The sequence below is a fragment of the Brettanomyces bruxellensis genome, chromosome 8 (assembly GCF_011074885.1).
Source record: "Brettanomyces bruxellensis chromosome 8, complete sequence".
NCBI classification, from domain to species: Eukaryota; Fungi; Ascomycota; class Pichiomycetes; order Pichiales; family Pichiaceae; genus Brettanomyces; species Brettanomyces bruxellensis.
Window position 1 is genome coordinate 2776054 of NC_054689.1, and position 25409 is coordinate 2801462.

The 25409-nt window shown below is 44.2% G+C and overlaps 14 protein-coding genes across 14 annotated transcripts; 7 read left to right on the top strand and 7 right to left on the bottom strand.

Annotated features, from left to right (window-relative positions):
• Positions 1-838: 838 nt before the first annotated feature.
• Positions 839-2536, bottom strand: BRETT_001411 (uncharacterized protein; the record flags this gene model as incomplete). Its single annotated transcript, XM_041279964.1, has 1 exon — positions 839-2536. The coding sequence occupies one exon, from the start codon at positions 2534-2536 to the stop codon at positions 839-841; it is 1698 nt and encodes a 565-aa protein (XP_041138178.1).
• Positions 2537-3311: 775 nt separating this feature from the next.
• On the top strand, positions 3312-6086 carry BRETT_001412 (uncharacterized protein; the record flags this gene model as incomplete). The annotated part of the gene is made up of 1 exon (XM_041279965.1): positions 3312-6086. The coding sequence occupies one exon, from the start codon at positions 3312-3314 to the stop codon at positions 6084-6086; it is 2775 nt and encodes a 924-aa protein (XP_041138179.1).
• Positions 6087-6855: 769 nt separating this feature from the next.
• On the bottom strand, positions 6856-7581 carry BRETT_001413 (uncharacterized protein; the record flags this gene model as incomplete). Its single annotated transcript, XM_041279966.1, has 1 exon — positions 6856-7581. One exon carries the CDS (start codon positions 7579-7581, stop codon positions 6856-6858), a length of 726 nt encoding a protein of 241 aa, XP_041138180.1.
• A 338-nt stretch (positions 7582-7919) lies between these two features.
• Positions 7920-8738, top strand: BRETT_001414 (uncharacterized protein; the record flags this gene model as incomplete). Its single annotated transcript, XM_041279967.1, has 1 exon — positions 7920-8738. One exon carries the CDS (start codon positions 7920-7922, stop codon positions 8736-8738), a length of 819 nt encoding a protein of 272 aa, XP_041138181.1.
• A 58-nt stretch (positions 8739-8796) lies between these two features.
• On the bottom strand, positions 8797-9135 carry BRETT_001415 (uncharacterized protein; the record flags this gene model as incomplete). Its single annotated transcript, XM_041279968.1, has 1 exon — positions 8797-9135. The coding sequence occupies one exon, from the start codon at positions 9133-9135 to the stop codon at positions 8797-8799; it is 339 nt and encodes a 112-aa protein (XP_041138182.1).
• A 606-nt stretch (positions 9136-9741) lies between these two features.
• On the top strand, positions 9742-10656 carry RPB3 (45 kDa subunit of RNA polymerase II; the record flags this gene model as incomplete). The annotated part of the gene is made up of 1 exon (XM_041279969.1): positions 9742-10656. One exon carries the CDS (start codon positions 9742-9744, stop codon positions 10654-10656), a length of 915 nt encoding a protein of 304 aa, XP_041138183.1.
• A 1171-nt stretch (positions 10657-11827) lies between these two features.
• BRETT_001417 (uncharacterized protein) lies at positions 11828-12916 on the top strand (the record flags this gene model as incomplete). The annotated part of the gene is made up of 1 exon (XM_041279970.1): positions 11828-12916. One exon carries the CDS (start codon positions 11828-11830, stop codon positions 12914-12916), a length of 1089 nt encoding a protein of 362 aa, XP_041138184.1.
• A 425-nt stretch (positions 12917-13341) lies between these two features.
• BRETT_001418 (uncharacterized protein) lies at positions 13342-13917 on the top strand (the record flags this gene model as incomplete). Its single annotated transcript, XM_041279971.1, has 1 exon — positions 13342-13917. The coding sequence occupies one exon, from the start codon at positions 13342-13344 to the stop codon at positions 13915-13917; it is 576 nt and encodes a 191-aa protein (XP_041138185.1).
• A 623-nt stretch (positions 13918-14540) lies between these two features.
• BRETT_001419 (uncharacterized protein) lies at positions 14541-15833 on the bottom strand (the record flags this gene model as incomplete). The annotated part of the gene is made up of 1 exon (XM_041279972.1): positions 14541-15833. One exon carries the CDS (start codon positions 15831-15833, stop codon positions 14541-14543), a length of 1293 nt encoding a protein of 430 aa, XP_041138186.1.
• A 527-nt stretch (positions 15834-16360) lies between these two features.
• Positions 16361-16657, bottom strand: BRETT_001420 (uncharacterized protein; the record flags this gene model as incomplete). The annotated part of the gene is made up of 1 exon (XM_041279973.1): positions 16361-16657. One exon carries the CDS (start codon positions 16655-16657, stop codon positions 16361-16363), a length of 297 nt encoding a protein of 98 aa, XP_041138187.1.
• A 265-nt stretch (positions 16658-16922) lies between these two features.
• BRETT_001421 (uncharacterized protein) lies at positions 16923-18461 on the bottom strand (the record flags this gene model as incomplete). The annotated part of the gene is made up of 1 exon (XM_041279974.1): positions 16923-18461. One exon carries the CDS (start codon positions 18459-18461, stop codon positions 16923-16925), a length of 1539 nt encoding a protein of 512 aa, XP_041138188.1.
• Positions 18462-19240: 779 nt separating this feature from the next.
• RPS23A (40S ribosomal protein S23-A) lies at positions 19241-19678 on the top strand (the record flags this gene model as incomplete). The annotated part of the gene is made up of 1 exon (XM_041279975.1): positions 19241-19678. One exon carries the CDS (start codon positions 19241-19243, stop codon positions 19676-19678), a length of 438 nt encoding a protein of 145 aa, XP_041138189.1.
• Positions 19679-20139: 461 nt separating this feature from the next.
• Positions 20140-21354, bottom strand: BRETT_001423 (uncharacterized protein; the record flags this gene model as incomplete). Its single annotated transcript, XM_041279976.1, has 1 exon — positions 20140-21354. One exon carries the CDS (start codon positions 21352-21354, stop codon positions 20140-20142), a length of 1215 nt encoding a protein of 404 aa, XP_041138190.1.
• Positions 21355-23317: 1963 nt separating this feature from the next.
• BRETT_001424 (uncharacterized protein) lies at positions 23318-24760 on the top strand (the record flags this gene model as incomplete). Its single annotated transcript, XM_041279977.1, has 1 exon — positions 23318-24760. One exon carries the CDS (start codon positions 23318-23320, stop codon positions 24758-24760), a length of 1443 nt encoding a protein of 480 aa, XP_041138191.1.
• Positions 24761-25409: the final 649 nt, after the last annotated feature.

A 25409-nucleotide genomic window follows, 5' to 3' on the forward strand; every position in this document is an offset into this window, starting at 1 on the left:
TTTTTCCCTCAATCCAACTGCCGTTTGCACATTGCAGAGCTGTTTTGAACATGCCTGCCAGTGCTGACTATTTCACTCCTTTAAGGTACTCGTTATCGTTATTTGCTTTGCAATAAGTCTTTTTTTTCCCCCCTCCCACCCATTCTCGATGCTACGTTTTGATGGCGGGTATTTTTGCTTCGTTTACTTCTGATACTTCGGCTGCTGGGGATCTTGCTTCCCATCTCGCTAAGGAGATAATTCTTTGGGTTGCTTGAAGGTTTTTGTGTTGGAACTCCAGCAGTGTTGCAACGCGCTCGCTATCTTACTTTTTTTATATTTCTAACTTTTATGCTACTGCTTTATTGTGCTTCTTTCGTGTGTCTACTATTATCGTTGATATTCTACTATAACTGCTAATTACGTATGCGATGTAAGCCGTCATGTTACTCTGAAGGAGATTTCAAAACGTTACCTTGGTTATCTTAGATGGGCTGAATAAACCGGGTAGTGCGGACATATAATACAAAGCATGTGCGATTTTGTCGAGAAGAAGGCAGAATAATTGAAATGAGACAATGTGAAAAGGAAACAATCATTCTGCCGTTTAAAGTGACCCGCAAGTACTGATGTGGACTCACCTGAAATTCGTTTTGCGTTCACAACCTTTTTAAATTTCAGCTTAACACTTCTCGCACCCCCTAAGTACAGTTAATACCGGAAATGGATGCCTAATTGGGAAAGACACACCCCCCCCCCCATTTTTTTTTTTTTTTTTTAATTTCTTTTTACCCCCGGATCTTTTCTCGCATTATTTGTATCTTATGTATGTATCTATCTATTAATGTACAGTGCACTACTACTTTGCGGCCTCCGGCTGCCCAAGATCAATAACAGCGGTGTATATGGCATTTCTGGAGCCCTGAGGTGCCTTAATCCACCTTCCAAGTCTGTGCTCCTTGGAAAGAGCAGCGTATATTCGGATCTGTGAGTTCTTCTCGTCCTCGTAGTCATCTATCCTGTTAACAACACCTTTAGCGCCGGGCAACTCGGCGAGCAACGTGAACTGGCGGAGGCCCTCGGACAACTTCCAAACTTTGAGCGTTCCATTCCACGAGCCACTGACAAAAACATCAGAGTATGGCACCGCGTGGATGGTAGTGACCCAATAAGGATTCTGGGCGGGTATTTGCTGTGCAGCTTTAGCCTCATCCTTCTCGGCGGAGGCCTGCTGCGGGATTTCGCTCGGTTGCAACCCATGGGCCTGCCGCTGGATAAAGATGGGCTTCTTTTTGGCCAGCGACCACAAGGAAATATTGCCGTTATCAGAACCAGTGACGAAATGGCCATCGTCAATCATCGAAACGCAGTCGATGCTTCCCTCCACGTAGAATGGGTGGAAGCTGGAATCGCTCCTTGGTGCGGTTTGGCCCGCCTCCTGCATCTCGTGCCTCAACTTCTTGATCTCGCGCTGGAATTTCTCAATCGAGTCCCCCCCCCTGAACGTCAAACGTGTCTCATCTGGGATTTTCCAGAGCATGGCGGTGCGATCACGGCCTCCAACAGTCACACATCGCTCCTGTGAGAGTGCAGAGATGTCCTCCACGATGTCCTGGTGACCGTAAAGCGTCTCCAACTGAGCCTGCTGCCCGATGTTGTACGTTCTAACCTTCAAGTCCCCACAAGCAGCATATAGTTGCTCGGTATTCCGCCGGAACGCCAACCCGTACACCTCGCCGTTCCTCCTGCTTGTCAACATCGCCCGCTGGCACGCGAGATTCTCCCCGGACCACACAACAAGCCGCTTATCCTTTCCTCCGGTGACCACCCACTGTCCATTGGGGCTGACTGCCAACGCCAATATTTCGTCACTGTGCCCGTTTTGCGACGCATCCTTCTTGATCTCGGCAAACCTCGGCCCGCCACGCACATATTTCACCTTCCGCGGCTTCTTTCCGCTCTCCTTGATGTCCCATTTCGCCAATTCCATGTCCTTTGACACCGTGTACAAGTACGGATATCTAACCGCCAAACTCGTCAGCCCAACGGTCGCAACACGCCGTTTTGTCACCCGTGCACCCGCAATCTGCAACCGCCCGCCTATCTGCTTGTACACCGACCCCTTCTGCTCCGCCACATCCTTTTGCAATCGTGATTCTATGATCTCTCTGTCCAAATCCTTCGCATCGAACGAAAATTCGCCATTGCCGCCTTCTGCCGAGGCCCCCTGCCTCAAATCCTCAAGATACTGCTTGGCAAGTCTTCTCCGCTTATCTGCCGCACTCTCTTTCTCTTCCTCCTCCTCCTGCTGCACTCTGGCTGCCTGATCTTCGTCTGTTATCACATCTTCCTCATTTTCCTCCGATTCGTCTTCAAATATGTCTCCACCGACTTTGTCCACCTCTTCCTCCCCGCTGGACTCCGGCGCCACATCGGATGCAGCCCTGTTGCCTGCCCGCTGCTTCTTGTGGCTGAATTTATCCCCGACTCTCGATCTTTCTCTGCCCTTCCGCTTTCTTTTCTTTGATGGATCTATGAAAAATGGATCTGACGCCATGTTCGAATCTCCCGGTGCTCCTTTTCTGCTTTCTCCGTATGCTACTGGCTTCTGCCTGACCTAATATGTGCTGCCAATAGGAAACCAAGTATTTCCCCTTGAAAGAATGGCTCTCTTGCAATTGCCTCCTGCTTCTTTAGACACATACCTGCTATCAGGCTGAGGCTCGAGGAAAATTTTGCTGATCCTGGGTAAGGCTAAAAATTTTTTTTTCACCTGCAACAAGAATTCACCTAACGCACCCGTGCACCCGAAATGTAGGACCAGGACTACTAGGTATTATATCTCTGCGCATATTGGCATAATCTATCTTGTTGAGTACATACTGCTTGTGGACAGATGATGGGAACGTACAGACGACGGAAAATCCAAAAAATGAGTTCTTGTTCCGCATCAAAAATGCACAATGTGAAGCTGAGAATGGTTTGTGAAAACAATACAGATGAATAAATATAGATAAATAAGGTAAGTTACATTTAATATGAATACGGCATACACAGTATCATCATCCTTTTCTTTTACTTTGTGGAGCACATTTAGACTACTCTAAGTCCCTTAAAGTACCCCGAACAGCAAGCACAGCCAAAACCTATATGTCACGTGACCCGCGAATTAGACGCGGACGATCTGGCGAGTGCAGGAAAAAGTGGAATTTTCCTGTTTCAAGTTTCGCGTCAGGCAAGAAACCAAATACGCGCCGGTAGATATTAGGCGAAGATACACAAAGGAGGCATAAAAAGACAGGAAAGACAGCAAAGCAGGCCAGAAGACAACAATGGCGAACGAGGCAGATGAAGAAAACATTGTGAAGGTGTTTGTTTCCGGGGGAAACACGCAGGTGGTTCATTTTAGAGATTCAGACCATTTGTACGCATGTTCAAACGGAATAGTGAAGATATTTGACCAAAATCGGCCAGATTTGGAGCCCGAGGTGATGGATATTGCCGGGGGTATGAGGAGCTTTGAAGTGGGGCCGGCGGGCCGGGCGCTTGTGGCGTCACAGAGCGGAGAGTGCAAGATGTATGACTTAAAAGCTCAAAAAGAGACGGCCACACTTCAACGATCACCACTAGGAATGACGTCGGCCGTTTTTACGCACAGCGGCACCATGGCACTCTGCGGGGGTCTGGAGGGCAAGCTGTGGCTCGTGGATGTGCAAGGGGAGGAGCATCAGGTGAAAAACACGACGAGTGCTGGGGACCAGATTTTTGGTATTTCGTACAATAATGTTGGAGATCTCGCGGCTATTTCGCTTGCCAACGGGGATCTCGCGGTGTACTCGTACACGGCGGTGGAGCCGCGGCTGGTGCACACGTTCAGCACGCTGCTGGTGGCGAAAAAGGCACTCGGGGGCGGGCAAAACGGCGAAAAAGCAGCCGGCGAGCTTTTTGGGGAAGGCGGCGAAGAAGACGCGTTTGACGATGATTTGGAGGCGGACATCCTGCAGGCGAAGGACGGCAAGGTGCCCCAGGAGGCGGAGATGGAGGGCCTTGCGACGGTTCGGCCGGATTGGCACCCGGACGGCGATTTATTGGCGATTCCAACACGCACCAGGGAGATCGCTGTTTTCGACCGGGCAGACTTCTCGAGGCCGGCATTCAAGTTCCCAGCACGAAATGCACACCGTGGACCGGTCGTGGACGTGAGGTGGAGCCCGGACGGCAAGCTACTTGCGAGTGTGGGCCTGGATAAGAGGTTGAAAGTGTGGAATTTGGAGAAAAAGAGGCAGGTGATGGCGAGAGAGCTCCCGATGGTGCCGTCGAGCCTCACGTGGGGGCGGAGCTCTGCCGAGGTGGTTGTGGGCATGACGTCGGGCAATGTGGCGTGGTATTCGGTGGGCGATAATGCCGGAATGGTGCTTTCTGAGGCTGAGGAGGAGGAGGGAGAAGATGAGTTACACGGAGAAGAAGCAGAAGGAGAAGGAGAAGGAGAAGGAGATGAAGAAGAAGATGAAGAAGGTGGAAAAGATGAGGCTGCAGAGTACGGCAAGGACACCAAGATCGCCAACTTTGTGAAAGATACACCGCCATACACCAAAAACACAACTAAAGAGTCTAAGAATGCAGAGGAGGCCAGCGAGAACGAGGGAGGGCTTTTCGGGGACAGCGAGGACGATTTCATCGTTGATGATGACGGCGCCGGGTACACGGAGGGCAGGCGTGGCGTGGAAGAGGTGGGCAGCGGGAAAACGCGGCCGGCAAAGAGAAGAAAGCTGCAGGGGGAGCATGGAGGCAGTCTGCAGGCACTGGCAGGCATCCCCGGCCCGTATTCGCCCGGGTGCACGCCGTGGGCCAGCGGCCGGCGGTACATGACGATGAACCCGGTGGGATATGCGTGGTCGGTGAGCCAGGACGGCTACAATACGGTAACTGTGACTTTTTTCGACCGCAGCATGCAGAAGGAGTACCACTTCCGGGATTTCGACGGGCTGGACGTCGCGTCGATGGACGCAGACGGCATTCTGCTGGCCTCTAGCGGCGTGGGCGAGCACCAGGGAGGCCAAAAGAGGCCCCGTGGTAAAGTTGAGGCCTGCATTTTGTACAAAAAGCACGATCAGAGCCGGGGATGGCGGCGGAAAGTCGGTCTCCAGCCTGGAGAGTTCATCACAGCCGTCTCTCTGGGGCCCAGCGCGGCGTTCGTGTGCACATCGCGGGGCTATGTGCGGCGATACAGCCTGTTTGGCCGGCTGGAGCGTCTGGAGAAGCTGCCACCCGTTTTGGCGTGCATCAGCAGCTCAAAGTACCTCTTTACGGTTATCTACAACTCGCCGTACAGCCTGGGATTCAACCTGCAGAGCCTGGACGGCCGGTACTTGCAGAGAAACGAGAGTTTGCCGGTCTGTGGGGCCGGTCTGGCACCCCAAATGCATCCAATAAGGGGTCTTTTCTTCTCTTCGGACGGCGATCCGTGCGTCGTGGGCCAGGATAACGTGGTCTTGGTGTTGTCGCGGTGGAGAGACCCGCTTCAGGCATGCTGGATGCCCATTTTGGACGCCAAGGCCGGCTTGGCACGCATCTCTGCAGGTTCCGGCGTCAGCGCCTGGCCCTTGGGGCTGTTTGGCGACAAATTCTGCTTTGTTGCCATTCGGAGCTCCCGCTACCCGACATTTCCGTTGGCTTTACCCTCGGAAATGCCCGTCCGGGTTCCGGTGGGTGAGGGAGATGGTGAAGAGGATAGTGAAAATGAAAACAGCAAAGATAACAGCAAAGATAACGGCAAAAACGGCAACTCTCCTGAAGAGGAACTCATGCGCACAATCGTCCAGGCCGAACTTCTTAACGACGCAATCTCAAACGACGACGTGGAGGACGAAACTGCAGAGGAGAGGCTTGCTGCACTTAGTGTTCGGTATGATGCCGCCTTGTTGAGGCAGGTGGGCCAGTCCTGCAACCGCGGAGACATTCTAGATGCATTCTATCTAGTCACCAAGCTCCGGGACGACCGGGCTTTGGCAGCTGCTGCAAAGATGGCCGAGAGACTGGAGTTGGCCGGTTTGGTGGATAAGATAAACAGATTAAGAGAGACGCGGATGCAGATAGAGGGGGAGTAGATACTGTGCAATAGTTACTTCCATACTATACTTGATGTATTGGTATCTATACTACTTTACTATTGTACTACTTACTACTGTACTACTTACTACTGTACTACTTACTACTGTACTACTTACTACTGTACTACTTACTACTGTACTACTTACTACTGTACTACTCTCCTACTGTACTTTCGTAGTATACCGCCCTTGCTATATTATGGTAGATGTATCTATACTTACTGTGTTACTTATTATATTTACTGTACTACTGTACTTCCATACCTCCATAATTTCGTACTTGGTATACTTCCGTACTTTCATACTTCCATACTAAACTCGCTATATTATGGTAGATTTATCTATACTTACTGTACTACTGTATTTCCATACTTCCACACTTTCATTCTTAGTATGCTAAACTTGCTATTACGGTAGATGTATTTATACTTACTGTACTCGTAGTACTTGGTATATTTACTATACTACTGTACTGCCATACCTTCATACTTTCATACTTATACTACTATACTACCATAAGGGTTATCTAGTATACTTTCGTGCGTACTATACTTCCATACTTACTATACGTCCATACTTACTATACCTACATACTTGGTCTACTTCCATACTTACTTCCTCTAACTCCCTCACCATAGTTACCTCATCACTCCTTCTCCCCCATATACACATCTCCCTGAAGTACTTTGAAAATCATAATTTAACCATTATTATACACACCATCCACATTATCTATTCTATTCCACATTATCTGTTCTATTCTACCTCATCTCCTATCTCGCCGACCCCTCTTCCTTCTATCCCCACCTGTGATCTTCGCAATATCATGCTTCGAAAGTATCACACCATGACTCGTTGCCTTACCCACACTGTTAATCTTCAAACCACGATCCCGTAACCGAACCTGCTTTTTAACTCCGGTACCAATCCTCTCTGTGAACGAGGAAGATCCGCTATCATGTATTTTTCTAAACTGTCCCTTCCTATTCTTCGATAGCACAATTCCCGCCTCCCTTGCCTCCTCCTCATACTTGCTTATTCTCCTCATCTGGGCCCTAATCATACCTTTTCTTATGCTCATCGGCATGTTTTCCAACTTCCGATCCGATCCGCCGTTTGTTTCCGAAAGTTTTTTCATCCGCTCGCTCAACGTTCGCACCCTTGATGACCCAATCGTGTCTCCCTCTAGTGCCATACTTTCCAACGTGAGTTCTGCCCCGGAAAATCTTTGTTCATGCGACTGATTACCGCCACTCAAGATATGCGATTCATCCAATAGACGCTGCAATTGGAGATCATTCTTTGTGTTATCCTCATCATCTTTCGTATGCCTCCTTCCTTTCAGCTTCCTCTTCTCCTCCAATCGTTGTTTCCTCAGTAACTGCTCTGTTGAGATCGGTTTTCCACTTCTCAGCACTTTCTTCTGTGCTTTACTGATTTTAACATTGTTTGGGTTGTACTTGTCCTCGAACTTCACGATAACTGGAGCCATCTCGAATGATGATGTGCAATACTTGTACAAAGGTGCTGCTGCAGGTATTTGGCTTATCGTTTAGAGTTGTTGCTTTGAATATAGCCTAAGTATTGGAATGGCCTACTGACAGGACATCTTAATGGAGGAGCTAAAAATTCATGAAGTGAAAAAAAAAAAAAAAAAAAAAAAATTTACAAAATTATTGAATGGAGAAAACGAAATATTGAAAAAAAAATAAAATAAAATAAAAACAGAGATGTACAAACAAACAAACCTTCATAACTCTACTCTCATTTATCAACACACCAACCTCGAAAATATATTTACAGGTACATAAAACACCGCATATACACAAAATGACCCGCTACGTCGGATGTATAGATATTCACGGCGGAAAAGTCAAGCAAATAGTGGGCGGAACATTAAATCAGGATGATACCGAACAGAGCAAGAATACTTGCAAGTCGAACCTAGAAACGAATTTCGTGAGCGAAAAATCTTCATCATACTATGCAAAACTATACGAGGAGCACGGAATAACAAGAACACACGTGATCAAGCTTGGATCACTGGAAGAAAACAACAAAGTGGCAATTGAAGCATTAAAAGCGTGGCCCAAGCATTTGCAGATAGGAGGAGGCATAAATGACACAAACGCGAGGTACTGGATACAGCAGGGTGCAGACAAGGTGATTGTGACGTCGTGGCTCTTCCCAAAAGGGCAATTCGACAAGTCTCGACTCGAGAGAATCTCGCAACTGGTCGGCAAAGAGCATTTGGTGGTCGATCTCAGCTGTCGGCGCAATACAGAAGGCCAATGGGTAGTCGCCATCAACAAATGGCAGACTTTGACACAGGTGGTATTGAGCAGGGAGACTTTTGAGTTATTCGAGAGGTACTGCTCGGAATTCCTCGTTCATGCAGCTGATGTTGAAGGCCTTTGCAAGGGCATTGACCAGGAGTTGGTGGCCAAGCTTGCAGAATGGTGCACTTCACCAATTGTGTATGCTGGGGGAGCCAAATCGATCGATGACTTGAAGTTGGTTGATAAATTGAGCCACGGAAGGGTTGATTTGACTTTCGGCAGTGCTCTAGATCTATTTGGCGGCAAGCTGGTCCGTTTTGAGGACTGCTGTAGGTGGAATCAGCAGCTGGAAGGGCCGAGAATTAACTGAATAAGTATTTTCAACACATATAAAAATAAAGCTAGCATTGGTAGAAATTTAGTACATTCTAAGCTCTGTGGCCGGAGATCGAACCGCCAACCGATCGGTCGAGTCCAAATACCCATCTTAGCCAGGGGAAAACGGTAATCCTCATCAGTGCAAACAAGAAGCCTTGCACTAAGGGCAGAATCACCTGGTCTTTTGTCACGGTTGTAATGATTGTTGAAAGTGTGATCTTAGCCCCTTGAGGTGGGATTTCGGCCTTATTTGTGGTTTCTGAGACGCTCTTCTGGAAGCTTCTGGGCTTTTTCTGCTGCTTTTGCGCTTTTCTATTGGCTGCTGCCCTGAGTCTTGCAAGAAAAGACTGTTCAAAGCGAAGATCGGGTACAGGGACTTTTTCTGCCATTGAAAAACGAATTGGGACCTGAGAGGTTGTTTGTTGGTGTACGGGAGAGTGTTTCAAAGTTGGGCAAAAGCAGAATTACCAGAGTGTTGGAAGGATAAGGCACGTAAGCGAGTGGGCTAAATAGCTACAATAAATAAGTGAAATAAATGGGTAAAATAAATAGATCAAACCAATGGGTAAAATAATTCAGTGAAATAAACAGGTAATAATTTAGCGAAATAAATAGGTAACTTAGTAAAATAAATATTCGCTTCTGGGTGTTCGTTCTGCTACAGGGAGAAGACCCAACCGGTGTGAGGATGTTTGCAGAGACGGGAGAAAAGCGAAAAACAGAATAGATAGAGCGAATAAAAAGCGAAAGTAAAGAAGCGAGGAAAAACGAAAAATAGAACATAAAAATAAGACAAAAATAAAATGAAATAGATGAAGCATCATCCAAAAGTATAAAAGCACAAGAGAGCTAGCACAAAGCGTAATATATAGAGGTGCCAGAAACAGGAGGAGCATAGAAGGGCAAGCGTATATATACATAACAAGCAGAAGAAAGCACCATCGCAAAACCACTTTACAACACACATAAATAAATAGATATACACATAGAGCAGGATGTCGAACAAAGAACCACAGGTGACTATAAGAAAAGCAGGAAGAGACGATGTCGATTTTATACTCTCGGACGTGGATCTGTCGCTTGCCAACTCGATTAGAAGAACGATGTTGGCGGAGGTGCCGACTCTTGCAATTGATTTGGTTGACATTAAAAGAAACACTAGTGTTTTGGCAGACGAGTTTTTGGCACACAGATTGGGACTAGTCCCACTCGAAAGTGAGGACATCGACCAGCTCAAGTACACAAGAGACTGCACGTGCGAGGATCACTGCGAGAAGTGTTCAGTGACATTGCAATTAAAGGCCAGATGTGACTCAGACGAGACGATGAACGTCTACTCGAGCCATTTGGTGGTCATCAGTGCAAACACAGGCCTGAATTTGGGCCAGCCGGTGATCAGGGACCCCCAGAAGAAGGGTGTGCTTATCTGCAAGTTGAAAAGACACCAGGAGTTGAATATTGTGTGCATTGCAAAGAAAGGAATAGCAAAAGAGCATGCGAAATGGTCTCCATGTTCGGCAATAGGTTTTGAGTACGATCCCTGGAACAAGCTCAGGCATACCGATTACTGGTATGAGGAGGATGAGGCCAAGGAGTGGCCCAAATCGGCAAACTGCGACTGGGAGGAGCCACCTGTCCCCGGTGAGAAATTCGACTACAACAAAAAGCCAACCAGATTCTACATGAATGTCGAAACGACCGGCGTGTTGAAGCCCAACGAGGTTTTCTCTAAAGGCTGCACCGAATTGCAGAAGAAGGTGGCCAATATTGTCTTTGAACTTGATAAGCTGGACCACAAAGAGCGTGAACAGCAGAGAGATGGGGCTGAGGATGGATATGCTGCTGTGGGTGATGGAAATATGCAGGATGATGCTGCATTTGGCGACATGGAGTCTTCGGGAAGATGGTGACTCTGGATTTTGTGTATTATTATATGTGTAAAGTGAAGAACTGCTCATATATGTTGATGTAGACTTTTAATTGGTTGCAGGGGGGGGTTAATGTGGGAATAATAATTGGTAGTATTGGTATTAGTATTACTATCGATAGGATTGTTAGTATTGTTAGTATTGTTAGTATTGTTAGTATTGTTAGTACTGTTAGTATTGCCAGTATTGCTAGTATCTTTGGTATTATTAGTATTGCTAGTTAGTATTAGTATTAGTATCGATAATATTAATATTGTTAGTATTAGTATTAGCTGTATTAGTATTATCCTTAGTAATGCGTGGAAATGCCAGTAAACAAGTGCATTATGCTCTTATTATTCATGGAAATACAGTGTGATTGTATTTCCAAATACATTAAATACGCTAGTAAAAGAAGAGTTTTGAATCCTCCTCGTACCATAGTCATCGAAGAAAGTTGCATACATAATGCTTATAATGCTTATGCATTTCTTCATGTATAATTCTCGGCGCTTAATTGTCTATAACCCTAGGCCATAATATACACCATGCATGAAAATTTATTAAAGTTATAAATTATGTTATCCTCAGAGTGTGTAGGCCACTATTTAAGGAATTAATAATTGTTTAATGATAAACAACTACCCTTGACTTCCTTGACTATAGTTAGCCACACAAAAAAATAGTTGTTTATACTTCGTACTATTTTTTAAAGCATATAACAGGTACAAAATCAGTGTAACAATATCACTTTTGCTGGTTTAGAGCCAAATACTCTTGAATTGTATTAATTTGATAACCCAAAGCTCGGAAATATTTGTTTCTTTAAGAACAGGCTCACTTCCCACACCTCTTTCTAGGTTTGTCTAGTCCTTAAGAAGACGACTAAAATTAATGCTATGTTGCCTAGACGAGGGTACGCCTAAAGAAGAAAAAGTTTGAAAACGAAAAAACGAAAAGCGAAAAACCATAAAATCAAAAAATCAAAAAATCTAAAGTCTCCGGTACACCAAGACCAGAAGAGGGGGAAAGATATATTTCCAAACTTCATCATCATTATTATCACCATTTACAAAGCTTCAACACATTTATTCTCCGGACTGCCGACCAAAATAAGATCGGAATTCGCAAAAACTTATCATTGTAGATTAATTGCAGCAGATACAGAAGCAGTATGTCGGAATATAAGGGGAAAACTATCGCCCTTATATCACAGGCAGATATTCGTTACGTGGGATCACTTGAAGACATAGATGCCGATAAAGGGACAATTTCACTTGAGAATGTGAGGTGTCTCGGAACAGAGGATAGAGTTTTGGACCCAGCCAAGGTCCTATATCCGTCTCCGGAGGTTTATGAGCATTTCCAACTTACAGGAAGCAGTGTGAAGACTTTAAACATATTGGATATTCCCGTTGAACAAGTCCAGCCAGTTCCAGTTCCTAGAATTGGCCCTTTTGCACAAATGGGATTCGGATTCCCCGTGGGATTTCAGCCACAGGGGGTGCCTAACGGGCAGCAAGGTTATGGGGCTGCACAGCCACAAAATGCACAGCCGCAGCCACAGCAACAACAGAATGTGAAAGGAGAGGACAAGAAGGTTGCAGGTGGCGAAAGAGAGGTGGGAAAGGGTGTTAACAAGGGGATGGAGAAGAGGGCAGGAAAAGAGACATTAAAAAAAGCAGAGAAGGAGACATTTAAAGAAACAGAGAAGGAAACACTTGAGGAAACAGGAAAAGGGAAGAGTGAAAAACAGCACGGGGCAAAGGAAACGGAATCAACCACACCCTCAAACAAATCAGTTGTTTACGAGCAAGAAAAGAAACCAGAGGCTGTTGATTCGGAATTCGACTTCGACTCGAACAACGCGAAATTCCAAGAAATCGAGAAGAAAGAACAAGGTGACAGTGTCAAAGGCGATAGTGAGCAGTTTTACAACAAGAAAACGTCCTTTTTCGACAATTTGTCGACGTCTACTCAGCAATCGGAGCATGAGAGAGTGAAGTGGTCGGTGGAAAGAGAGAAGAACATGGATACTTTTGGAGAAGCATCCACCTATAGAGGAGGAAGAGGCAGAGGAAGAGGTAGGGGGTATGGATATGGATACAGGGGAGGTAGAGGAAGAGGTTATGGGTATAGAGGCCGTGGAAGAGGAAGAGGAAGAGGAAGATACAACAATAGAGACAGAGAGGGGGAGAACCGGGAGGAGGATCAACAAACTGGGGATGCAGGAAGTAAGGAGAACACACAGTGGTCGTTTTGATATGTTTTAATGTACGGATACTGAAAATCATTTAAAATAGTGTTGGGATTGTAAGTGTAGGGTAAGAAGGAGATTTGAAGAAAGTGATAAAGGGTGAAACGAGTTGTGAAATGGGTAGAATAAATGAGACAGACGATAAGAAAGTATATGCAAAGAATAGCGTATGCAAAGAATAGTGTATGAAAAGAATTGCGTATGAAAAGAACAAATAAAAGAATAAATACATGATATTGCTAAGATTAGCATGATTATTGACTGCGCACTGATAAAAAACAATTCACTAATCATAAAAATGTGCCAAAAAATTCCATCCAGGCACTTAGCGAAGTTCGCACATCTCTACCCCACACATATTAATCTCACTTCAACATCCTTTTACCATCCAATCCACCCCCTAAACAACCCTCATACAGCATCCAAAAGCCATGACGTCGATTGTTCCGTTTCAGGCAACCGACTTGTTTGATCTCAACCCGATCAACTTGGACCCGCTCACCGAAAATTTCTACATTTACTTCTATCTGCAGTATTTGTCAGATTGGCCAACCCTTTTCTACAAATCAACATCTGCGCTTGATGAACCCACAGGGTACATATTGGCAAAAACAGAGGGTCAGGTACTCAAGAAAGAGTGGCATGCACACATTTCAGCGGTGACCATCGACCCAAACTACAGACGAATCGGATTGGGTTCCTATTTGTGCCAAATGCTCGAGACATACACCCAGGACGAAAAACCGTACTATGCGTTTTTCATCGATTTATTCGTCAAGTGTAACAACACATTGGCGATCAACTTCTATGAAAAGTTGGGCTACTCGGTATTCCGGCGTGTGGTAGGGTACTATGGGCCACCTGGAAGAATTCCTAGTAAAAGCAGGTTAAACGATGAGATAGATGCATTTGACATGAGGAAAAGCCTCAAAAGGGACAAGGCTCACGAGTGTGTGAGGAAGGCGGGACGCCGGTATCACGTGCTTCCGCAGGATGTTGTGTTTTAGGAAAGTGTGTGGAGGTGCAATGTTAGTGCATGTATTAGGGTACATATAAGTGGAAATATATTAATGGATAAGCTTGGAGAATTGGCATTAATAAACAGTTTTTCGAAAATGCATTCATGCATAAGTCTTGAAGTATGCTAATGAATGTTTAAGAGTATGTTAATACTGAAGTATGCTAATGAACACTTAAAGTATGTCGATGAACACTTAAGAGTATGTTAATCCTTGAAGTACGTTAATGAGCACTTAGAGTATGTCAATACTGAAGGTATGTTAGTAAATACCTTAAGTATGTTAATACTGAAAGTATGTCAATGAACACTTAGGAGTATGCTAATCCTGAAAGTACGTTAGTAAATACTTAAGAGGTTGTTAATACTTGAAGTACGCTAATGAATACTCAACAGTACGTTAATAAACACTTAAGTACGTTAATGAATACTTAAAATATATGAATCCTAAAAGCACTTTAATGAACACTTAAAGCACGTTAATACTAAAAGCCCAGTCTTCATACTAATCTTCAAAGATCTACTTCCATATAAGTGTACAATATTAATGTACATAGTGTGCATAGTGTACATAGTGTATACAAAAAGCTAAAAAAAAACACCCCAAAGGGCTCAGTACCATACACCGTTCTTCTTCTTCATGTTATGCGTGAGCATGTGGCGGAAATATGCCAAAAACCGGTTGCGGCCAACCAAGGACGGATCGCTAAGCTTTTGAATCTTGATCATCTGGTGGCATACTGGACACGTGACCGCATCCACCAGCAAACACTTTCTTCCACTTTTCATGTCTTTGGTCTCCAGCACACTTCCAATTGCAGCCGGCAACGGCATCTCGGTCCCGTTGCTGTAGACCCCGTGCTGCTTGGTCACGTGATGCAAGTAAGCCGAAGTGTTCATGTTGAAGAACATCTGGCTGAGGTCCAGCCTGCGATCATTAGGGTTGGGCTTGCAGTATGGGCACAATCCATTTCTGCCTCTGCGTTTATCCTCGGAGTCCGGTTGGCACCAGAAGACCTTCGGCTCGTAAAAATTCATGTTTCTCGGCATGATCACGTTGAATCGACCCGGATCGTCCTCCCGGCACTCTGGAATGCTTGAGCGGTAGTTGATCTCGAAGATCTCGCTTTCATCAATCCTTCCAAGCTGCTGCTGCGCCTCGAAATACCCCATATTCAGGTAGTTGAACGAGCAAAACGGCAAGAGATACTGCCGGACGATCGTCTCAAAGACCCCGTCGTCGTTGGGCAAGTGTTCACTGAGGTACTCGTGACCAAGCACTGCTCTGGACCTCCTCTTGATGAGCTCGGGCTGTGCAACGCAACAGTTCCGGCGTCTATTGAACTTTGTGCCCAGGGGAAAGACGGGGACTTCTGGAGGGAGCTGTGCCCGGCTGAACGGAGGGCTGGGGAGGCCGTCGTGCCGAATCGGGTAATACAGCAGTTCTGGAAGCTGCTCGTACAACACTTCTCCACCTAGAGGTCTGAGAACAGGTGGAAATTCCAGAGGTAGAGGTGGGAACTTTTCCCATCTTGCACCTTCATGGACCATGCCGTGATCTGCACCTAGAGTCAATATCGGTGGCTCTCTCCGCCGCTGGTCTCTTGGATCCTCTTTGTCGTCCTCCAAACTTGAAGTTTCTGGGCTGTTTTGCTGTTGGGCGTCTATTTTATCAAACGCTGGCTTTAGATTTGTGCCTGAAAGAGGTGGAACAACCTGCTCAAGCTCTTTTTTTGCGGTGGCACATGTTGAAAATGACGGAATTCCACCCGAAGGCTCCCAGACACGACTATCAAGACGGTCGGTGGTTATTCCAGTGTTTGCATTTGCGTTTGTGTTTGTAGTTGTGCTTAAATCTGAATTTATCTCCGTGTTCATCATTTCGTTTTTTCTCCAGCTATCCATGCCACTTAATCGATAAAAGCTGTTGGATTGGTGTCTATGTTCGCTCGGCAGAGAATATTATCGTGTGTTCGTCCATGTAGTCTGCACCAGACTAGATATATGCCCACTTTTATATACACATGTCCAGGGAGTAAAAGTGAGGATGTTCTGTTCCTAAAAGGGAAGTCCAAAAGAAGGACTTGAAAAAATGTTTTAAAAATAAAAAAAGTAGAACATACTAATTTTTTCGTGCCAGGCCAGGCTACATTATTTGACTCCATGCATCTTTCACACTTTTTCTGGCGCCTAACCAGAACAAAAGTGGACCAGATACTTTTAAATTGGCCTTTCAATTTTGATCCGGTAAATCTTCTTTTTCCTATCGTCCTGAAATGTGTGCTACCTCACCTCGATGCTCATACACAGCTTGGAGATAATGACTTACAATTACAAACTATTGACTACCACTCATCAACCAATGCTAATATGCTATTTTTTTTATTTAAAACGAGAGAGGTATAGAATTCGATACCCATAATACAAAATTATCAGACCTGGAATGCCTCTATCTTAAGGTGAGGCTTCCTGACGATTCGCAGAAGAAACCGCTTTTTTCTAGATGCACTTTCCTTGCTTGCACTAGAAGACCCTTCTTTCTTAGAACTTGCCTTTTCGATACTATCAAGAAGTTTGATAGCAGACTCGACAACCTGATCTGGGCAGTATTTAAGATTATCAGAGTTGACAGGAGTAGTTGGCGGGGTTTTAGGAGTGCGCTGCACAGACCTAACGGTTCCTTGTTTGAAGTTGACAAGGAGAATAAACTTCTGAGATCTTGGAGCCATTTTTATTTGAAACTTTGAAGAATTAGAAACGAGTTGTGGATGAAGAAAGATTCAAAAGATGCTATCGAATTGTGTTCAAAAGAGAGTCATATGCCTCGAATTTATACTTGCACCAACAGAACATCGATACTTGTCAGGAATCCTTGATCACTCAAAAAGTCACACTGATTTAATTAAATCGACCAATCCGCAGCAGTAAAAATTAACAGAACAGAACAAGCTAAGAAGACAGCTGAATTGAGCAATATGACATGTACGTATTTGATCAGCTATTCCAACAGAATATTTCTCTGTCAACTGCTCCACAAGACACGATGAGCTCTTTTTGATCCCTATCTGTCAAAACTCCAGCTGACACAGTTTTAATTCGGCCTTTATGAGCTTGAATGGTCTCAGTAACCTTGCCATTACTGAGATCAAAACCCCTGATAAGGCCATCATTTCCCACAATCCATATTCCATTTCTTCCAGCAGGTCTAGGCATCAGAACTGGTGTTGAAAACTTGTCCTGAGGAGTCATCGCGTTGAAGTTTGACACAATAATGTTTCTAATGATTGGAACACCTGGATCCAACTTTCCCTCTGTCTGCTTTTGGGCTAATTTATGCAAATCATTAAGCATATCCTTACGATCAACATCAAAGGCCATCCCCAAATTTGCTTCCAACATCTCTCTAATGCTTGGAAGTGCAAACGTCACTATTCTCAGGTATGGTGTATGATTTGTTGCAATTGAGACAAGACCACTAGATGATTCGGCGATCGCCATTGGATGAAAAACGTGGCTTGAAAACTCTGAATCATTTAGTGAGAGCTTGGCAAGTTCAACTATAGATTCAACATCATTTTTCTCATTTTGCCGATCAACTGTGAAAACATGAATCAAAGAACTGTCAACACGCCCAACGAGAATTATTGGAAGCTTCAACTCTTCATCCGCAAGCACTGCAACGCATGTTCCTTGTGTTGGTAGCGTAATTCTGCCAATGACTTGCAGATGCGGATCGCTTCTTTCATTGGCCACTTTACATACCACTAATCGGCAATCCCAACCCAGCGAGCAAAAGTATCCAGCCCCAAACTCAAAGGAGTGGTAGTTTACTGCAGTAATCAACTTACGATGAAGATCAATACTCTCTCCGGTCAATGAAATCCCGTATCTACCAGTGTTGGCATCTTTTTGAACTGTGCTTATTGAAAGATTACCATTCATACTGCAAATCAGCACATATCCAGTGCCAGGAATACATGCCATAGCTTTAACTGGAGATCTGCCTGCAAGGCCTTCTTCCTTAACAAGAACTTGCTGCTTTTCCAAGTCGTATATACAGATAGACCGGCTGCTTGTACTGAAAAGTCCAACTGTCTTCACCCCACCATCTAAGGTCACGTGATCAACCTTTGAAAAGATCACTAGTGTTTTGTCAAACAAGTCGATTTCTGCACTTTTCTCGGGCGTGCCGACCGTCCATCTCCCAATGCTGATGTGCTTTTCAGAAATTAATCGTTGTTGCTCCACCGTGAAGGCTGAATTAATGCTACTTGTTGCATTTCTGGCGGTGCTGGCTCTAATCGGCAAGGTAGCATTGCTGGCATTGCTAGACTTCGCATCAGGTTCCTCTGCCGAATTCTCGAGACCTCGAAATTTAAGGTAGTCCTTCACCAACACAGTGAGTGACTCATCAATGCTTTCCGTGTTGAATTTCCTGTTGACCTCAATCTCAAACGCTCGTAATGTATTGCTAAGGCTGTGCTGCTTCAAATAGTGTGCAATTAGCTTTTGGACGTACAAATCTTCGTCCATAGTACGAGAAGTAGGATCTAAACGACACGGAATGCAGAAATCGGAATGCTGACTAAACCAATGCTGATCTGTGGCTTTGATTGGCAGTTATTTATGGCACTATTGTGAGCTTGCATCTCCGATAAGATATAGGATGAAATAATCGTAGTCGCGCTAAAGAGGCACGTCGATCGACGTGATAATAAAAATTGCGGTCGGGTTATTTATCGAGGTGCGAGGTGTAGATTTCAGGATGGAGTCGTAAGGGGTGGAAGGAGAATGAAAAGGAAGCAAAAAAGCTTGGAAAGGGGTGGGGTATATACTCAGTTTATAGGCAATATAATTGAATATGGTTGATGCAATTAATTCAGGGAGGAATATGCAAGTTGCTCAAGCAATGTAATGGAGGTGCCTCATAATGCTTTAATATTCGCAGTCACAAGGCCCCAGCAGCAGGATAAGTTCGCGGGGTGGAATATCAGCTTTACCGGGAAGTGGGATCTCCGAATTAAGGGGAGCGAAAAAAAGACAGGGCAAGGCAGGGTTGGAAGTGTAAGGAGATTTTTCTCCTAGCAAGCGGACAATAGGCGAGGCAGTGTGCGGCAAGTGAAAAATTTTGATTTCGGAACAGCGAAAAAAAAAAAACCGATTCACCAGGAAGAGCGAGAGAAAAAAAAAAAATTATATACAGATGAGGATTAAAGAGATAAGTACACTCTCACAGAAGAGCATCACTAATAAAAGTTAGAGAAAGTCTTTTGGACCGTATCAACAGCCAAGGAAGCTTTTTTATATTCAACATGGGTAAAGGAAAGCCAAGAGGACTTAACTCCGCCAGAAAGCTCAGAACCAAGAGAAGAAACAACAAGTGGGCAGACTCGTTGTACAAGTCTAGATTGCTTGGTACTGCATACAAGTCATCTCCATTTGCAGGTGCTTCTCACGCAAAGGGTATCGTCTTGGAAAAATTGGGTGTCGAATCCAAACAGCCAAACTCCGCTATCAGAAAGTGTGTGAGGGTGCAATTGGTCAAGAACGGTAAGAAGGTTACTGCTTTCGTTCCAAACGATGGTTGTTTGAACTACGTTGATGAGAACGATGAGGTTTTGCTTGCCGGATTCGGTAGAAGAGGTAGAGCTAAGGGTGATCTTCCCGGTGTTAGATTCAAGGTTGTCAAGGTTGCCGGTGTGTCTTTGTCCGCTTTGTGGAAGGAGAAGAAGGAGAAGCCAAGAACCTAATTGGCTGCACTGTTCTCTGTTATAATGCTCATACGAAGATCTATACAGGCATTTCAATATAATCTGTTACAAAAGTATGCTACTGCGTGTACGATGGTGTAGGGTAGTTGGGTGCGTGATGTCTTGAGGTACGACAGGAATGTAGTGACTGGTAATAACAGTATTTATTGCTGGAGTGGGTTCAACATTCGTACTTAGTGTATTTATTGCTGGAGATATCCATCCTTTGTAGGTATAGTGCTTTTTATATTGAACGTACAAAGATAAGGAACGCTACGGAATATTAGAGAGTATGAAATGCTAAAGAGCAGAAAATATTAAAGAGTATGGAATGCCTATGATTGAATATTAAAGACTATGGAATAGAGTACGAGATATCAAACAGTATAAACACAAACTACATCTACTACACTACCACAAATCTTTATAATACCATTCCCATATATATACTTCACACACAATTAAAATGCATTCACACCCTTACCTTCAATAGAAACACCGCCCTTCTTCTTCGACGACTTCTTTTGCGACAAGTGCGTCAGCTTCTGGTTCAATCTCTTGAATCTTTCATCTCTACTAAGAGACGATCCGATTCCCATTGCTGCAACTGTCGATCTTCCACTTCTCCGCAGTTCATCCACATTAACCTGCGGTGCAATACTGTAAACTTTCGCAGAAACTTCTGGAGCTGCTGCCCTCTTTCTCCTGTCTGCACTTTCCTGATAAAGCGTCTTTCTGACTGCTTTTTTGTGAGTGTCTGCACCTGAGTGTAATCTCTGGTCTGCCTTGAGCTTTTCGATGTTAAACGAGGCGGTTGGCACTCTCTTTGCCCTGTAATTGTCAGATCTGCCCATGATCGGCCTGGTCCAGTCTGAAATGAGCTTCTCCGCCGTTCTTTTTAGAATCGGATCGACAATTGGCGACTTCTGATAGAAAACCATCACTTTTCCAAGTCCTGACTCTCTTAAATGAATAGTTTTGATCGGGAGTTTCGTCAACTCGATAATAAGCGTTCTCTGAATCTCGTAAGATGGCAAAGATCCGTCCGGAAGAGGCTCAAGCCAAATTCTCACCGCTTCTAGCATGTTATTATCCAAGATTGAATCGTATAATGCCGATTTCAAAAGCGTCTCTTTCACTTTTGGCAGTAACCGAAGCTTGTGTGTGGCTGGCTTGTGTGCATTGACACATTCGATATCATCATATGCAGCATCTTTCATTGCATTCTTCAAACTTCCAATTGCCTCATCTTGCATTGCTTCCAAATCAACTTCATTTTTCTTTCTTCTTTTCGTTGGCTTCTTCATTGCTGCCGCAAATTTCTCCTCAAAAGTCATTTTTCTGTTCTCTGGGTCCTCTCCCGTATCATCAATGCTCTCTTTTGCCTCCTCTTTCTGCATTTTACCACTTGCCTCTTCATCTGCTGCATCTATACTTGTTGTCTCCTTTTCCTCCACATTCTCCTTTGAAGATGACTCTGGCTTCTTGTGCTTGCTCAACTTAGCCACGTCTTCCTCCAAATCAGCCTCATCATCTAACAAACTCTCGCTCAATTCCTTTTTAGCTTCCACTTTAGGTGCTTCTTCTTGCGAATCCGTAGAACTGGTAGCTTTTTCTAGAATTTCCACATCTTTCTCCTCGCCTTTTATCTGTTTTTTCTCTTCTGTGTCCGACATCCTTACTCAGACTTGATGATCTTCTCACTTATGCCAAATTGAGCCTTGTTCAAGCTTTTCAAGTGCAAGTCTGTAAACGATGAAATCCAGATGTGCCTTTTTTTCGCCGCTTGCTTTCCACCAGACCTTTTTTTTTTTTTGAATTACGAAAATCCACAGAACACTATCAATTCCAAGCCACACCCGTACACCAAAAGGACAGATAATTCTATGATCATTTTTACAGATGCTGCACCTACACAGTAGTCTGCAAACAAAGTAAATAGAATTGCAATTCATTGGGTTTCAAGTCACCCCATTTCTTCAGCTCTACATTAAACGGCTACAAGGATATTCAGGCCCAACGCACACCTGTTGGTTTCTGCCTATTTCCCGCAGCTGGAAAAATTCGAAATGTTTACGTCATATATACGACAAGGATGAAGTCAGCATCACTATAAGCTTCGCCTCGTTTGGATATCAAACATTCGATGTAATAATTAAATTTAAATTAAATTTAGATATTCGATACACGGCGATGCGAAGATCGTGAAGTGGAGAAAGAAGGGGGCTTGACAGATGAGAAATGAGAAATGAAAATTTGCAAGGGTCGGAAATTAAACTGCATTAAGCTATATGGTGAATGGTCACAGAGTGTGTCTGATAAACTGTGGCTATGCAAGATGAAAATCATCTCGATAACGGTTACAGAAAGAAAGAAAGCTTGCCGAGCAAAGCGAGTACAGGTTAATATCCGCTCTATCTCCGCTCCATTGTTTATCCTGGGAAAGGGCTGACTGCATTTTTTGCTTTATCCGGAGTGGTCTGACAGCATATTGGACATTTCAACCGTTTTAAAATTCTAAGCTTTGGATTCCATTGTTTTTCAAGATGTTCGCGTAGAAAAATCCGAGGATTGTCTATTATCTCTTATAGGGGGAGAAAAAAGATTCGCCGGGCAGGTGAGAAAGATATATGAATGAATAAGCAAAATAAAGCCATTTATTACATTATGTTAAAGTAGAGGGTTAGATTTACGGGATGATGCCCCCAAAAACTCATCAAACCCCATGCTTGAGGTATAGACTATCACACCATTAATTGAACACTAACCGCTCGCCCGTCCTATTCAAAGATTTGTCGGATGATAAAAACAGTCAAGTCCAAAGCCATTTCAAAATCCCCGTACTCAGTCATTTCATTTATCCGGCATCGAATTATAATGCAATTCATGGATTCACGGTTCTTTATCGTGTTTTTGTGATTACACCCAAGAGCATTCATTGTTTTTCCAAGAGTGGATTTTTAGTATTTACAAACGCATTCGCAAAATTAGCGCCAAGTAACTAAGTGGTTGGTATTTTTTTTTTTTTTTGGCTGCTATACATACTTCTTGGCCAGCGCTAAAAAAAGAATCGCAGAAGTACAACATCATGTATATTTGAGTAGAGATCAGCCGATCGATCACTAATTAGGGTTTTCAGGGAGGCATTTTCTGTCCCCGGATATCATCATCAATGCATTCAGGCGCTAATCATACATTCTTTGGTCAGTGATAAATAATGTTGGCCGTACTTGCGTCCTCCTCACACGTTTCTTTTTGCTCTCTATTTGGATTTACCAATTCCCCTTTTTTTTTTGTTCGAAATCGGTATTGTTTCCCCTGCTGGTCCCAACAGTTGACATAAAAAAAAGATGTGGCTATTTATAACCGGAACAATTTCCGACTTCCGATATGATTGCAGCGTAAGTTACATGTAGCTTTTCACAATATTCAAGCTGCCTTCCTGCCATTAACCTTGCAAGAAGTTCCAAGCCAAAAGGAGGGACGAATTCAAGCATCACGATAAAGTCCGCTGTTCCCAGGTTTGAGGTTTTGCATTTGCTTTTGCACACTCACGCTTTTTCCAGTGCTTTTTTTTTCACATTTCACCATCGACCGAATTTTCGCATTCCCAAAAGTTTACGCCAGCAGTCCCGCAGCATGCCGTCCAAAGCCAGACCCACAGGAGGAATCGAACAGTACTCTTATTTTCGTGACAGATTCAACTGCTATCGCAACATTGTGTGCTACGCCGAATTCTCGTCGGATATAACTCGGCAGCACCTGTTTCTTTCCCTCCGGTCGCTCATATCCGAAGTGAATGGACTAGCTGTAAACACAAGAAATGAAGGTTCGGTCATCTGCCCATTAGAGACCATCAAGTTCGGAGATGTTGCCGAATTCAGGCAGATCGACGACCATTTCGACGTCGAGAAGACTATTAGCCAGCTGCACGACCTTCGTTTCCCGGTGGATACCGACAAACCACTCTGGAAAGTGGTTGTGTATGGGGAAAATCGCGTTTTTTTCGTGAGTGATCACACGATCTGTGACGGAAGAGGCCTCGCGTACTTTATGAGTGGCTTGACGGACCACTTGAACTTGACTCGGGGCGAAAAAGCCAAGCAGCAGGAGCTCAAGGTGTCGGAAGACTCGGCTGTGTTCGAACTTGGGCAGATTGAGCGTTTCTACATAACAGACAGCCTTGAAAAATATGTGACGAAGAAGAAAAGCGCATCTTTCATATTTCACACGATTGTAGAAAACGTCGGGCCTCGCTGGATGGCTCATATATTTAGAACCAGGCACCTATACGAGTTTGATCTTTCCGGGAAGCCGCTTCCTATTCCGGACAACATTTCACCATCCATGCACACGCAGGTGGAAGTTGTGAGAATCGGAAAACCGGCTTTGGACAACCTTCTGCAGACAGGGAAGAAACACGGTGTCAAACTAACGGTTTTGTTGGTGTACCTCATCGCCAAGATCTTAAAGAAGATCGTGATCGAGTCTGATCCGCACAGATACAAGGCAACCGAGAATTATGACTTGGAGTATGCTATTCCGGTCGATGGCAGGTCTTTTGTCGATGTTAAGGAGGTGCAAAACAGAGAGCCTGACTTTGTGAAAGGGTTTGGCAACTTTGCTTCCAGCGTGAGTCTGAAAACACCGTCTGCTGCCATTTCCCTGGATCCAAATACGATTGACTGGCCGTTGGTCCGGGCCATGCAGAAGAAATTGGCCGATATGCTTGCGAAGAAGGAAAACTTGTCGTTGCTAGGCGTTTTGTCGTTTGTTGACGTCAAGGATTACATAAAAGGTCTATCTGACCAGAGAAATAAAGCTTTCGAAGGCCACTACCTCGAGGTTTCCAACTTGGGATACTTCAAGTTCAACGAAAAGGTCCCAGAAGATGGCTTCCAAGTCAAGGATGTCATTTTTTCGCAGAGTGTCTGTGTCACCGGTGCATTGATAGATGCTAATGTCATCGGCTTTGAAAATGGACTAAGGATAGCTCTTGGCTGGGATACAAATCTGCCATTTGCAAAAAGCGTTAACGGAATTGCCGAGACTGTTCGCACCTCTCTTGAGAATGTGAAATGAGCGTTTTATGTTTATTTCTGTTGATGCTTTGGAAACATTGTGTTACACATAGATAAATAGGCTTTTCTTATTTTATGCACATGTACTACTATTAAACCGAATTCATATAACTCATTTGTAGCATCTAGAAGCGTATTACTTACTTTTTTACTTAATTTATTTGCTTGATTCACTTAATTCATTTACTTAATCCAGTTACTTAATTCGGTTACTTCATCCATTTACTTTCTACTTCTATGTCACCGCTATCTGTTACTGGTCCTCCTGACGGATGTGCGCTGCGGTGTACGGATGTAGCAAGTATTTCTGCGAACAGAAAAAGATGGAAAAAAGTAGAATAAAAAAGGGTACAACAAAAAAAAAGTTGAACAAAAAAGTCTTACAGAAAAGTGAGAAAAAAGTCACCTTTCTTTAAGTTTACTATTTTTGATCCACTCTTAGGCTCCCTATTATTTCCCTTTTATGTCCTCCAAACCAATAAAAGCACCTCTAATTACATAAAAATGGATCCAAGTTTCACAGAAGAAGATGCAAAAAGATTAAAGCAGCAACAAACTGACTTGACCTTGAAACTTGCTGCACTTTTAGCCTTTGGTCTTTGGCTGGCTCCAACAGCCATTCATTTTGCCAAGAGAGCTCTATAAACATC